The sequence below is a fragment of the Balaenoptera physalus genome (genome assembly GCF_965194825.1).
Source record: "Balaenoptera physalus genome assembly, chromosome: 5".
Taxonomy (NCBI): domain Eukaryota; kingdom Metazoa; phylum Chordata; class Mammalia; order Artiodactyla; family Balaenopteridae; genus Balaenoptera; species Balaenoptera physalus.
Window position 1 is genome coordinate 10,309,238 of NC_138884.1, and position 15,696 is coordinate 10,324,933.

The following is a 15,696-nucleotide window of genomic DNA, read 5'->3' on the forward strand; positions in this document are numbered from 1 at the left end:
ATAAAAGAACTGTAGAGGATAAAATTGTCATGTTTGAGATAGGCATTATATTTGATATATGACTCACCATGGATCTTCAATAAAGGTTAATTAATATCCAGAAACTTTCACCTAAGAATATAAGAACATGAGTAATACAAATAGATTTTCTTTTCAATTCAGTAGACTTTTTTTTTTTTTTGAGACATTTGATAATTAAAAGAGCTTGCTTTTTACCCTCCACTAACAGTTTTCTTCCCCTGTCAGGAAACCTAATTACATGCGACTCTTGTTTCTCCGCTGAAATTTAAAACTAGATGGTTTTATTTATGGAGTGACTATGGTGCCTTCTGTCTCAGATGGAGTTTCAGTATTTGCCTCTTTAATGTGGCTGCCCGAAGAATGGGAATCTAGGCTTGTGCCAGGGGCTAGGGTTGTGGTAATGCTTGCAGGGTGTTATTTTCCTGAGCTCTGCTAGCAATCATCACTCCTCAGATTTTACTCCTGGGTTGGGGATTATTGGGAAGGACTTGCTGTATGAATGTCCAGCAGTTCTGATAAGATCTCGATGCTGTATGTAGAAATTATTGATTCCTGGAGTGAAATATTTACTTAGAACAAGAATAACCTGCATGTATCAGTCAGAGTTCAGTGCAAACACACATATATATTTATTTATATTTATAAATATTAATATATATATTTATACATATTTATATGTATAAATATATATTTAAAATATATAAATATATATTTACTGTCATATTTGTGCTGACATTTGCACTGTCAACGTTCAGTGCAAATATGTATATAAATATATATATATTTACTGTCTTACATATTTTAAGAGAAAAGGGATATATAATACAGAGATGCAGTGATTAAAAAATTATTGGTGGGACTAGTGTGGGTTTTAGCCCTACCAGAATAGCTTCCTCAACACTGTGCGCTTGACTCTGCACTTTACATTTTAGCCCTGCTAGAGTTAGCTCTGCTAGAGTCTGATGGTAGGAAATTAGGAGGCTGCCTCCTGAACCAGTGAGTTGAAGAACATACCACTGTTGTGGTCACTAGAAAGTCAGGAGGCTACTGCTTCCACCCCAGCTGGTGACCAGAAAGCAAATGACGCTGCAGAAAAGCCTGTGCCTTCATGACTCCACTTCGAAGCAGAAAATAGCCCCAGACAACAGGAAGAAAAATGCTTTTTTCTGTCTTCAAATTTTGGAGGAACTGAATTCTTGTTGGGAACCGTGGGTATAAAGAGAGTCTGGGAAATAAGGTCTTTAGCTTTCCAGCCTCTGTAGTTCAGAAAAGCCCACTAGGAGAAGATGGGCATGAACGCTGAGTGCGGTTAAATTACATTTCATTTACCATGATGATCATATTCAGTAATTAACAAACGTTGGCCCTGAAAGGGAGAGTCCCCTTAATCTTTTTACAAAGGTAGAACCTATGTACCCGAGAAATACAGTGCAATTCTCAAAGCTAGTTAGCAATCTTGCCTGTCTACTGAACTGTCTTAGCCTGGCTTCTCCTGCAAAGTATAACCTGAGACAAGGGTTGTATACAGATGGTTTATTTGGGAAGTGATCTCAGGGATAAAGAGTTGGAGAGTACAACAGCGGAAGTGAGAGCAAATGCAAAGGCTGTAACTGAAAGTGAGTGGAGTTGATCTTGCCCTGCCGGCCTCTGAGAAGCGAGAATAGGGCTCAGAGCTGGCCCCCAGTGGTCAACCCACCAGCTTCCTCAGGCTGTGTGTGTGTCAGGGAAGTTTGCACAGGAGTCCCTCAAGGCGTCAGGGAAGTTTGTACAGGAGTCCCTCAAGGTTAGAGATCCTGGGTAAGAAATCAAAAGTAGGCAATGTAGCTGGGGCAGGTGCTGTCAGGTTGTAGCTGGTGTGTTGGTTGCCTCAGAAGGTTGGAGAAGGTGGGTGACCAGGAAGATGTGAGGGAGGGTATAAAAGGCATTCGATTCTATTCACAGTTTGTACCACACCGTTTCATTCATCGTGTTCAATCTATCACAGAGCCTTTAAGGTAGTATCAGACAATAGTTTCTGTAAAAGACATAATAGCACAGGGTTAGTGAAACACATAAGTACATCCTGAGGCCTTCATCCTATATTAGATGAATGAACTTATGAATAAATGAATGAATGTCTCATCATGAAGATTTGATTTCTATTTGCATGCAGAATATTTATTTGGGAAATGACGCCAGATAGAAAGACTAAGGGACTGGAGACAGTACAACAGAGAAGGAAGGAAAGCCAATGTGAACGTATATTTTAAGTTAGTTACTAAAATGGGTTCCTGGAGTTTGATTCTGCCTTGAACTTCTGAGGAGCTATTAGGAAGAGCCTCAAAATTGACCACCTGAGGGATGGAAGGAGGAAACATCTATTAGCTCTCGTCCTCCCTTGCTCGTGGGTTGCCCCATGGTGTGTTAGCTCCTTCACACACCAAGATCCGTTCTCGCCAGTCCCGTGGGATTGTGGGTTCCCAAAGGTATCCCACACCATGGCCTCAGAGAAGCCCCAGGGCGGTACAGTGGGGCAGGTGAGGTGAGGTGCTGATAGCTGTCAGGTCTAAGCAGGCAAAGCTAGTTGTGGAAGCAAAGGCTAGAGTAAAAGTTGGGCCAAGAGGAGGCAAGGTATGAGAAGTAACCAATACAGGAACTCACATCCCGGCCTCCCTCAAAGCCACTAAAAGTAGGCCTTCTCCTGGACCCCTGCAGTGTCACTAGTGAAAGGTCTTTGGCGTGGAGTGAACTTATGTTTTCAAACTTCCTTTTCTGAACCAAGACAATTGGATATAAGAGTAAACTATGGACATTTTACTGGTATGACTTGAAGAACCTAAAACGTCACACGTCCAAAACCCTTAATTGTTCCCTGTGACCACTCCAAAACTGTCCTTAAAACTGTCTACTCCCTCTCAATAAAGACCACTCTGTTTCTCAGATCGTACCTTGGAGCCATGCTTGAACCCTTTTTCTCCTGTTCCGTGTCCGGCGCACCAGCAATCTTGTTTACCGCACTTTTACAGTGTACTCTAAACCCTCCACTGCACGCCCCATCCTCCACTACCAGACTGGTCCCAGGCAGCCCTGAAACTGTAGGTAATCATTACTTAAATCCTGTAACCTGCCTTCACTAATCGAGGTCGTTAATTGTTGCTGCAAAACACTTGCATGTCCTCCAACCGCACATCACCTAAACAAGATGTTTGCCAGAGTGGTTCTCCAAGAACTTGGAGTCAGCTGTGTCTCGTTCCAGCTGAGCTGGTTAAGATGGGATGGGACCACCGACCCTTCAACTGGGCATGCGTGAGTGTCCGCTCAGTGACCTTTTGAACATGCGGCGGCTGTAGCTTAGTTACGCCTGCGCAGAAGGACAATTATCTCACCTTTTCCCAATCACCTTTCTCCACGCCCCCCACGCCTCAGACCTCCCTGCTTCTTTAGTCTTTAATCCATGAATATGCGGAGCTCCTTGCTTTGGGGCGATGGATCTGAGGCTAGTTCTCCCGTCTTTCTGCTTGGCTGCCTTGTGACTAAACCCTCTCTTTCTGCAAACCTCAGCGTCTCGGCGTTTTGGCTCACTGTGCGATGGGCGAAAACGAGCCTGGTTCAGTAGCAGTACCACCTCTCACGAAGATCATCCCAACAGCTTCTGGACTATTCTTGTTTCCACCCTTGCCTTCTGCAGCCTGTTCTCTGCACAGTGGCCAGAGTGGCTGCATTTAAAAACGGTAAGCCATATCGTTTCCGTTGTCTCAACTCTTCAACTGTTCCCATTAGGTTTCAAATGAAATCCCAAATCCTAGCTATGGCCGTGTGCCTACATGGTCTGCCTCCTGTCCACATCTGTGGGCTCATTTCCTCCCATTCTAGCCCTTGCTCTGTGGTCTCTAATTACTCTTTCCTCCTTGATATTCCTCAAACGTATCAAGAAAATTTCTATTCACACGTTTGCATTTGCAGTTTCTTCTGTTTGGAGTGGTTTATTCTCTCACTTCATTCATACTTCAGTTTATCTCCCAAGGAGACTTCCCAGGACCACCCCTTCTTTAAAGTAGTCTTCCATCATAATATATGCTCTTCTCCTGTTATATTTTTCTTCATAGAACTTATTATCTGTTATATATGTATAAAATATGTTATATATAGACATACACAACATATATATGATAGGTAACATACGTAATATATGATATGTATAAAACATGTGTGTGTCTGTGTATATGTGAATTTGCTTGCTTATTGTCTGTTTCACTTACTAGAATATTGCCACATTAAGGGCATGGATAAAGTTGAATTTACTACTCTATTTCCAGTGTCTAGACGAGTCCTTGGCACATAAGGGTTTAAGTAGTTAATTAAATCAGATAAAATGGCACTTGGGTTGTCAGTAGATTTCCCTTTACCTTTGTGTGCTACTCAGCAGATACTAGTTAATAATGGAAAAAGAAAACGACAACAGCATTTCTGTAGTATTTGACAGCGTCAGCTAACTTTCTGCAAGCAGAGCCCTAGTCACATTTACTTTATGTTCCCCTTATAGTCTGATGAGGGTCTTCTGGAACTACAGTAAGCCAAGTTTCATGATGAATACTCTGTGTTCATCAAAGACATGAAGTCATTTCGCCAGAACTTCGGAGGTAGAACTTGGAGGGTTGTGGAGGACAATTTAGGAGCCTCTCTTGGAAATGGCATACGTGCATTCCACCAACAAGCCACTGGCCAGAATTTAACCCCATGGCCCTACCTAACTGTAGAGGTGGATGGAAAATAGAGTTCAGCTGTGTTCCCAGGAGGAAATGTAACTATTAACTCTGTCACAGCAGATACATGGATGATCTTCTATAATCCTTAAAAATCCTTGGAGATAAGTACTTTATCCTCATTTAGAGATTAAAACTAATCTGACCTTCAGAGAGATGGAGCTACACAACCAAGATCACAAAGCTAATGATTATGTGGCAGATCCAGGGCTTCGTGGATTTAGCTATGATTTTTCCCTGTCGTTTTAGGTACTGGAAATTCCAGACAGCACCAATCACTTTGATGTGGCTGAGTTTGCTCATGATTTTATCTGTGCTTACACATCAGTAAAGAGTGCATATAGACCTCGGACCTGAATTACTGTTATTTTTTTAACATCTTTACTGGAGTGTAATTACTTTACAATGGTGTGTTAGTTTCTGCTTTATAACAAAGTGAATCAGCTATACATATACATATATCCCCATACCTCTTCACTCTTGCGTCTCCCTCACTCCCGCCCTCCCCATCCCACCCCTCTAGGTGGTCACAAAGCACCGAGCTGATCTCCCTGTGCTATGCGGCTGCTTCCCACTAGATATCGGTTTTACATTTGGTAGTGTATATATGTCCATGCCACTCTCTCACTTCGTCCCAGCTTACCCTTCCCCCTCCCCATATCCTCAAGTCCATTCTCTACATCTGTGTCTTTATTCTTGTCTTGACCCTAGGTTCTTCAGAACCATTTTTTTTCTTTAGGTTCCATTTATATGTGTTAGCGTACAGTATTTGTTTTTCTCCTTCTTACTTACTTCACTCTGTATGACAGAATCTAGGTCCATCCACCTCACTGCAAATAACTCAATTTCGTTTCTTTTTATGGCTGAGTAATATTCCATTGTATATATGGGCCACATCTTCTTTATCCATTCATCTGTCGATGGACACTTAGGTTGCTTCCATGTCCTGGCTATTCTAAATAGAGCTGCAATGAACATTGTGCTAAATGACTCTTTTTGAATTATGGTTTTCTAAGGGTATATGCCCAGTAGTGGGATAGCTGGGTCATATGGTAGTTCTATTTTTAGTTTTTTAAGGACCCTCCATATTGTTCTCCATAGTGGCTGTATCAATTTACATTCCCACCAACAGTGCAAGAGGGTTCCCTTTTCTGCACACCCTCCCCAGCATTTATTGTTTGTAGATTTTTTGATAATGACCATTCTGGCTGGTGTGAGGTGATATCTCATTGTAGTTTTGATTTGCATTTCTGTAATGATTAATGATGCTGAGCATTCTTTCATGTGTTTCTTGGCACTCTGTATATCTTCTTTGGAGAAATGTCTGTTTAGGTCTTCTGCCCATTTTTGGATTGGGTTGTTTATTTTTTTGATATTGAGCTGCATGAGCTACTTGTAAATTTTGGAGATTAATCCTTTGTCAGTTTCTTCATTTGTAAATATTTTCTCCCATTCTGAGGGTTGTCTGTTCGTCTTCATTATGGTTTCCTTTGCTGTGCAAAAGCTTTTAAGTTTCGTTAGGTCCCATTTGTTTTTATTTCCATTACGAGGTGGGTCAAAAAGGATCTTGCTGTGATTTATGTCATAGAGTGTTCTGCCTATGTTTTCCTCTAAGAGTTTGATAGTGTCTGGCCTTACATTTAGGTCTTTAATCCATTTTGAGTTTATTTTTGTGTATGGTGTTAGGGACTGTTCTAATTTCATTCTTTTACATGTAGCTGTCCAGTTTTCCCAACACCACTTATTGAGGAGGCTGTCTTTTTTGCAATGTATATTCTTGCCTCCTTTATCAAAAATAAGGTGACCATATGTGTGTGGGTTTATCTCTGGGCTTTCTATCCTGTTCCATTGGTCTATATTTCTGTTTTTGTGCCAGTACCATACTGTCTTGATTACTGGAGCTTTGTAATATAGTCTGGAGTCAGAGAGACTGATTCCTCTAGCTCCGTTTTTCTTTCTCAAGATTGCTTTGGCTATTCGGGGTCTTTTGTGTTTCCATACAAATTGTGAAATTTTTTGTTCTAGTGCTTTGAAAAATGCCATTGGTAGTTTGATTGGGATTGCATTGAATCTGTAGATTACTTTGGGTAATATAATCTTTTTCACAATGTTGATTCTTCCAATCCAAGAACGTGGTATATCTCTCCATCTGTTTGAATCATCTTTAATTTCTTTCATCAGTGTCTTATAGTTTTCTGCATACAGGTCTTTTGTCTCCTCAGGTAGGTTTATTCATAGGTATTTTATTCTTTTTTTTTTGCAGTGGTAAATGGGAGTGTTTCCTTAATTTCTCTTTCAGATTTTTCATCATTAGTGTATAGGAATGCAAGAGATTTCTGTGCATTAATTTTGTATCCTGCTACTTTACCAAATTCATTGATTAGCTCTAGTAGTTTTCTGGTAGAATCTTTAGGATTCTCTCTGTATAGTATCACGTCATGTACAAACAGTGACAGCTTTACTTATTCTTTTCTGATTTGGATTCCTTTTATTTCTTTTTCTTCTCTGATTGCTGTGGCTAAAACTTCCAAAACAATGTTGAATAACAGTGGTGAGAGTGGGCAACCTTGTCTTCTTCCTGATCTTAGAGGAAATGGTTTCAGTTTTTCACCAGTGAGGATGATGTTGGCTGTGGGTTTGTCATATATGGCCTTTATTATGTTGAGGTAGGTTCCCTATATGCCTACTTTCTAAAGAAATTTTGTCAAAAGCTTTTTCTGCATCTATTGAGATGATCACATGGTTTTTTTTTTTTTTAATATTTATTTTTTTTGGCTGTGTTGGGTCTTCATTTCTGTGTGAGGGCTTTCTCTAGTTGCGTCAAGCGGGGGCCACTCTTCATCGCGGTGCATGGGCCTCTCACTGTCACGGCCTCTCTTATTGTGGAGCACAGGCTCCAGATGCGCAGGCTCAGTAGCTGTGGCACACGGACCTAGCTGCTCCATGGCATGTGGGATCTTCCCAGACCAGGGCTCGAATCCGTGTCCCCTGCATTGTCAGGCAGATTCTCAACCACTGTGCCACCAGGAAGCCCAATCATATGGTTTTTATTCTTCAATTTGTTAACATGGTGTATCACATTGATTGATTTGCGTATATTGAAGTATCCTTGCATTCCTGGGATAAACCCCACTTGATCATGTTGTATGATCCTTTTAATGTGCTGTTGGATTCTGTTTGCTAGTATTTTCTTGAGGATTTTTGCATCTATGTTTTCAGTGATATTGGCCTGTAGTTTTCTTTCTTTGTGACATCTTTGTCTGGTTTTGGTATCAGGGTGATGGTGGCCTAATAGAATGAGTTTGGGAGTGTTCCTCCCTCTGCTGTTTTTTGGAAGAGTTTGAGAAGGATAGGTGTTAGCTCTTCTCTAAATGTTTGTGAGAATTCACCTGTGAAACCATCTGGTCCTGGGCTTTTCTTTGCTGGAAGATTTTTAATCACAGTTTCAATTTCAGTGCTTGTGATCAATCTGTTTATATTTTCTGTTTCTTTCTGGTTCAGTCTCGGAAGGTTGTGCTTTTCTGAGAATTTGTCCATTTCTTCCAGGTTGTCCATTTTTTTGGCATAGAGTTGCTTGTAGTAATCTCTCATGATCGTTTGTATTTCTGCAGTGTCAGTTGTTACTTCTCCTTTTTCATTTCTAATTCTGTTGATTTGAGTCTTCTCCATTTTTTCCTTGATGAGTCTGGCTAATGGTTTATCAATTTTATTTATCTTCTCAAAGAACCAGCTTTTAGTTTAATTGATCTTTGCTATTGTTTCCTTCATTTCTTTTTCATTTATTTCTGATCTGATTTTTATGATTTCTTTCCTTCTGCTAACTTTGGGGTTTTTTTGTTTTTCTTTCTCTAATTGCTTTAGGTGTAAGGTTAGGTTGTTTATCTGAGATGTTTCTTGTTTCTTAAGGTAGGATTGTATTGCTATAAACTTCCCTCTTAGAACTGCTTTTGCTTCATCCCATAGGTTTTGGGTCGTCATGTTTTCATTGTCATTTGTTTCTAGGTATGTTTTGATTTCCTCAGTGATCTCTTGGTTATTAACTACTGTATTGTTATACTCCATGTGTTTGTATTTTTTACAGATTTTTTCCTGTAATTGATATCTAGTCTCATAGCATTGTGGTCAGAAAAGATACTTGATACATTTTCAATTTTCTTAAATTTACCAAGGCTTGATTTGTGACCCAAGATATGATCTATCCTGGAGAATGTTCCATGAGCACTTGAGAGGAATGTGTATTCTGTTGTTTTTGGATGGGATGTCCTATAAATATCAATTAAGTCCATCTTGTTTAATGTATCATTGAAAGCTTGTGTTTCCTTATTTATTTTCATTTTGGATGATCTGTTCATTGGTGAAAGTGCGGTGTTAAAGTTCCCTACTATAATTGTGTTACTGTCGATTTCCCCTTTTATGGCTGTTAGCATTTGCCTTATGTATTGAGGTGCTCCTTTGTTGGGTGCATAAATATTTACAATTGTTGTATCTTTTCTTGGATTGATCCCTTGATCATTATGTAGTGTCCTTGTCTCTTGTAATAGTCTTTGTTTTAAAGTCTATTTTGTCTGATATGAGAATTGCTACTCCAGCTGTCTTTTGATTTCCATTTGCATGGAGTATCTTTTTCCATCCCCTCATTTTCAGTCTGTATGTGTCCCTAGGTCTGAAGTGAGTCTCCTGTAGAAAGCATATATACAGGTGTTGTTTTTGTATCCATTCAGTCAGTCTATGTCTTTTACTTGGAGCATTTAATCCATTTACATTTGAGGTAATTATTGATATGTATGTTCCTATTACCATTTTGTTAATTGTTTTGGGTTTGTTTTTGTAGATCTTTTCCTTCTCTTGTGTTTCCTTCCTAGAGAAGTTCCTTTAGCATTTGTTGTAAAGCTGGTTTGGTGGTGCTGAATTCTCTTAGCTTTTGCTTGTCTGTAAAGTTATTAATTTCTCCATCTAATCTGAATGATATCCTTGCTGGGCAGAGTAATCTTTGGAAAAGGTTTTTCCCTTTCATCACTTTAAATAAGGTCCTGCCACTCCCTTCTGGCTTGCAGAGTTTCTGCTGTAAGATCAGCTGTTAACTTTATGGGGATTCCCTTGTATGTTATTTGTTGTTTTTCCCTTGCTGCTTTTAATATTTCTTCTTTGTATTTAATTTTAGATAGTTTGATTAATATGTGTCTTGGCATGTTTCTCCTTGGATTTATCCTGTATGGGACTCTCTGTGCTTCTTGGACTTGAGTTACTATTTCCTTTCCCATATTAGGGAAGTTTTCAACTGTAATCTCTTCAAATATTTTCTCAGTCCCTTTCTTTTTCCCTTCTTCTTCTGGGACCCCTATAATTCGAATGTTGGTGCCTTTAATGTTGTCCCAGTGGTCTCTGAGACTGTCCTCAATTCTTTTCATTCTTTTTTCTTTATTCTGCTCTGCAATATATTTTCCAGTATTTTATCTTCCAGGTCACTTATGCGTTCCTCTGTCTCAGTTATTCTGCTATTGATTCCTTCTAAAGAATTTTTAATTTCATTTATTGTGTTGTTCATCATTGTTTGTTTGCTCTTTAGTTCATCTAGGTCCTTGATAAACGTTTCTTGTATTTTCTCCACTCTATTTCCAGGATTTTGGATCATCTTTACAGTCATTACTCTGAATTGTTTTTCAGGTAGACTGCCTATTTCCTCATCATTTGTTTGGTCTGGTGGCTTTTTACCTTGCTCCTTCATCAGCTGTGTGTTTCTCTGTGTTCTCATTTTGCTTAACTTACTGTGTTTGGGGTCTCCTTTTTGCAGGCTGCAAGTTTGTAGTTCCCATTGTTTTTGGTGTCTGCCCCCAGTGGGTAAGTTTGGTTCAGTGAGTTGTGTAGGCTTCCTGGTGGAGGGGCCTAGTGCTTGTGTTCTGGTGGATGAGGCTGGATCTTGTCTTTCTGGTGGGCAGGACCTCGTCTGGTGGTGTGTTTTGGGGTGTCTGTGGCATTATTATGATTTTAGGCAGCCTCTCTGCTAATCGGTGAGGCTGTGTTCCTGTCTTGCTAGTTGTTTGGCATAGGGTGTCCAGCACTGTAGCTTGCTTGTCATTGAGTGGAGCTGGGTCTTGGTGTTGTGATGCAGATCTCTGGGAGTTTTTTGCCGTTTGATATTACGTGGAGTTGGGAGGTCTCTGGTGGACCAATGTCCTGAACTCGGCTCTCCCACCTCAGAGGCACAGGCCTGACACCCAGTGGGAGCACCAAGACCCTGTCAGCCACACGGCTCAGAATGAAAGGGAGACAAAAAGAAAGAAAGAAAGAAAAAAGAAAGTAAAATAAAATAAAATATTGTTATTAAAATAAAAAATTTAAAAATAAAAAAAAAGAAAGAAAGAAGAGAGCAACCAAACCAAAAAACAAATCCACCAATGATAAGAAGCACTAAAAACTATACTAAAAAAAACCACAAAACTGACAGACCGAACCCTAGGACAAATGATAAAAGCAAAGCTATACAGACAGGTCACACACAGAAGCATACACATACACACTCACAAAAAGAGAAAAAGGAAAAAAAAATATATCTTTGCCCCCAAGGTCCACCGCCTCAATTTGGGATGATTTGTTGTCTATTCAGGTATTCCACAGATACAGGTACATCAAGTTGATTATGGAGATTTAATCCACTGCTCCTGAGGCTGCTGGGAGTGATTTCCCTTTCTCTTTGTTCGTACAGCTCCCAGGGTTCAGCTTTGGATTTGGACCCGCCTCTGCGTGTAGGTCGTCTGAGGGCATCTGTTCTTCGCTCAGACAGGACGGGGTTAAAGGAGCAGCTGATTTGGGGGCTCTGGCTCACTCAGGCCGGGCGGAGGGAGCGGTACGGAGGAGGCGCGGCGAGCCTGCAGCGGCAGAGGCTGACGTGACGTTGCACCAGCCTGAGGCATGCCGTGCGTTCTCCCGGGGAAGTTGTCCCTGGATCACGGGACCCTGGCAGTGGCGGGCTGCACAGGATCCCGGGAGGGGCGGTGTGGAGAGTGACCTGTGCTCACACACAGGCTTCTTGGTGGTGGCAGCAGCAGCCTTAGCGTCTCCTGCCCGCCTCTGGGGTCCGCGCTGGTAGCCGCGGCTCGCGCCCGTCTCTGGAGCTCATTTAGGCGGTGCTCTGAATCCCCTCTCCTCGCGCACCAGGAAACAAAGAGGTAAGAAAAAGTCTCTTGCCTCTTCGTCAGTTCCAGACCTTTTCCCGGACTCCCTCCCAGCTAGCCGTGGCGCACTAGCCCCCTTGAGGCTGTGTTCACGCTGCCAACCCCAGTCCTCTCCCTGGGATCCGACCTCCGAAGCCCGAGCCTCAGCTCCCAGCCCCGCCCGCCCTGGCGGGTGAGCAGACAAGCCTCTCGGGCTGGTGAGGGCTGGTTGGCACCGATCTTCCGTGCGGGAATCTCTCCGCTTTGCCCTCTGCACCCCTGTGGCTGAGCTCTCCTCCGCGGCTCCGAAGCTCCCCCCTCCACCACCCGCAGTCTCCGCCCGTGTAGGGGCTTCTAGTGTGTGGAAACCTTTCCTCCTTCACAGCTCCCTCCCAGAGGTACAGGTCCTGCCCTATTTTTTTGTCTCTGTTTTTTCTTTTTTCTTTTGCCCTACCCAGGTACGTGGGGAGTTTGTTGCCCTTTGGGAGGTCTGAGGTCTTCTGCCAGCGTTCAGTAGGTGTTCTATAGAAGCTGTTCCACATGTAGATGTATTTCTGATGTGTTTGTGGGGAGGAAGGTGATCTCCATGTCTTACTCTTCCACCATCTTGAAGCTCCTCTGAATATTTTTAAAGAGTTTAACATACTGTGATTTTTCTTTATCGTCCAGTCCCAATCACTTTGAGTGCCTTCTTTCATCTTACCAGTCACAGTATTTCAGTACTTTTCATTAATAAAACTAATACAACAAAACTCTTTTCTGCTTTTCCATTAAGTTAGATAACATAGTTAAAATCTTAGTTGATTATCTGAAATACATAGTCTTATTGATTGTTTCTGATTTGTGTCATTTGAATCACTCCCACTTTAATAGAGACATAAGTTATACTTGATTGCCTTCAGTTGCTAAATGCTCATTCTTTGGGAAGAATTATATCCCTGTCAATTAAGGGTAATTAAGCAGAGTATCAATAAAATAATAGACTCAACTTGAATCAGTGAAAGTGTAAAATGTAGTTCAAAGTCTAGTCAGAGAATTAATAGAAAACACCAGCTGTGGGTGCCTTACTTACGTGGAATCTTGGTTACCTAGATGCTGGTCCTCAGCTTTGTAGATACAGAAACTCTGTGAATAGGCCCCTTAAAGATCTCACTCACCAAAGAAATTCATGAGACATTGATGACTAAAAGAATCCTAATTCTTCATTTATAATAAAGTATGCTACCTTCAGTGACTAGAGAACTAATTTCCTTTATCTAGAGCATACCTTCTTGTTTTTAAGACATTGAGGAAACACACTTATAAACCTAATAATTTTATGGGAAATAAAAAATTATGAAATGTTATTAGGTAACTTCAAGAGGACATTTTGTCCAGGAATTGTTAGGACCTAACAATACTTCCACATCACAAAACTAAAACACAAAACAAAACAATAACAACAATAGTTTTCCCCTAGGGAATGGAAAGTACTTGTACATTAAGTATGCTATTTCTGGACTTCCCTGGTGGCACAGTGGTTAAGAATTTGCCTGCCAATGCAGGAGACACGGGTTCGATCCCTGGTCCGGGAAGATCCCACATGCTGCGGAGCAACTAAGCCCGTGTGCCACAGCTACTGAACCTGCACTCTAGAGCCGGTGAGCCCCAACTACTGAGCCCGCGTGCCACAGTTACTGAAGCCCACACGCCTAGAGTCTGTGCTCAGCAACAAGACAAGTCACCGCAATGAGAAGCCCGCGCACTGCAATGAAGAGTAGCCCCTGCTCGCCTCAACTGGAGAAAGCCCGCCCACAACAATGAAGAAGACCCAATGTGGCCAAACATAAATAAATAAAATAAATTAAAAAAAAAAAAAAAAATATATATATATATATATATATATATATACTATTTCTATGCCTTGCAGAGAGTTGGATAAGTACGTGACCAAATTCATGTTATCTCTTTCAACATTTTCTGAGATTCATGTCTGCCATCGAGGCTCCTCTGTTAATATAACATTTCTTTAGAGAGATCACAAACTTTGATAAGATTAGAATCTTCTGCACTCAAAATTGTTTTTAGGGCTTCCCTGGTGGCGTGGTTAAGAATCTGCCTGACAGTGTAGGGGACACGGGTTCAAGCCCTGGTCTGGGAAGATCCCACATGCCACGGAGCAACTAAGCCCATGTGCCACAACTACTGAGCCTGTGCTCTAGAGCCCGTGAGCCACAACTTGTGAAGCCTGCATGCCTAGAGCCCGTGTTCTGCAACAAGAGAAGCCACTGCAGTGAGAAGCCCGTGCACCGCAATGAAGAGTAGCCCCCACTCACCTCAACTAGAGAAAGCTTACACGCAACAATGAGGACCCAATGCAGCCGAAAGAAAAAAACAGAATAAATAAAATAAATAAATTTTTAAAAATATTAAAAAAATTGTTTCTAGGGTAGCAGTATTTTTAGTGGAAAGGACATAGAATTTGAAATTAGGTAAATCTAGGATTAAGCCCATTTAACAGTCATTTATCTGATGATTTTTTTCATTTTATTTCGATGAGAACACAACATGAAATTTACTCTCAACAAATTTGTAAGTGTATGATACATTATTATTGACTGTAGATACAATGGTGTAAAGAAGATCTTTGGAGTTTATTCATTTTGCTTAACTGAAACTTTATACCCCTTGATTAATAACAATTCATTCCCTTCAGCACCTCCCAGCCCCAGGCAACCACTCTTTGATTTCGTGAATTTGACTATTTTCGATACTTCACGTAAGAAGAATTATGTATTTTTTGTCTTTTTGTGACTGATCAATTTCACTTAACATAATGCCCTCAAGATTCATCCGTATGGTCACATATTGCAGAATTTTCCTTCTTTTTTAAAGGCTGAATGGTATTCTACTGTACATATGTATCACATTTTTTTTATCTGTTCATCTGTTGAATGACATTTAGGTTGTTTCCACAGCTTGGCTACTGTGATGTTGCAATAAACATAGGAGTGCTAGTATCTCTCTGAAATCCTGATTTCAGTTCTTCTGGATAAATACCCAGAAGTGGGACTGCTGGATCATAATGGTAGTTTAATTTTTAATTTTTTGAGGAATCTCCCTATTGTTTTCCACAGTGGCTAAACCATTTTTTATTCCCACCAATAGTGTGCAAGTGTTCCAGTTTCTCCATATCTTCATCAATACTTAATGTCATTTTTTTTTTTTTGGTAATAGTCATCCTGATAGATGTGTGCTCATTGTGGTTTTGATTAACATTTCACTGATGATTAGTGGTGTTGAACATCCTTTCATATACCTGTTGGCCATCTGTATGTCTTTATTGAAGAAATGTCTATTCAAATCCTTTGCCCATTTAAAACTTGGATTATTTATTTTTTGCTGTTGAGTTATAGGAGTTATTTATGTATTATAGATATTAACCTCTTATCAGATATATGGTTTGCAGATATTTTCTCCCATTCTGTAGGTTGCCTTTTAATTTTGTTGATCATTTCCTTTGCTATGTAGAAGCTTTTTAGTTTGAGGTAGTCCAACTTGTGTATTTTTGTTTTTTGTTGTCTGTCCTTTTGGTGTCATATCCATGAATCCATTGCTGAGACCAATGTCACGAAGATTTTTGCCTGTGTTTCTTCGAGTAGTTTCATGGTTTTAGGTCTTACTTGCAAGTCTTTAACCCACTGGAATTGATTTTTGTGTATGGTGTAAGATAGGGGTCCAATTTAGTTCCTTTACATATGGATATCCAGTTTTCACAGCCCCATTTGTTGAAGAGACTATAT

At 40.6% G+C, this 15,696-nt stretch overlaps 1 protein-coding gene across 25 annotated transcripts in view; it reads left to right on the forward strand.

Annotated features, from left to right (window-relative positions):
• LOC309660795 (uncharacterized protein) overlaps positions 1 to 15,696 on the forward strand; it is a 274,097-nt gene that overhangs the window by 59,835 nt on the left and 198,566 nt on the right. For 23 of the 25 annotated variants that reach the window (XR_014263617.1, XR_014263619.1, XR_014263620.1 and 20 more), the window contains one exon: positions 3,562 to 3,731. The exons of the other annotated variants lie outside the window; for them this stretch is intronic. Coding sequence is in view for 9 of the 23 variants with exons in the window: in XM_082461916.1 (XP_082318042.1) it covers positions 3,562 to 3,731 (170 nt within the window). In the remaining 14 variants the exon portion in view is untranslated. The remainder of the gene's footprint in view (positions 1 to 3,561; positions 3,732 to 15,696) is intronic. 25 annotated transcript variants of the gene reach the window in all.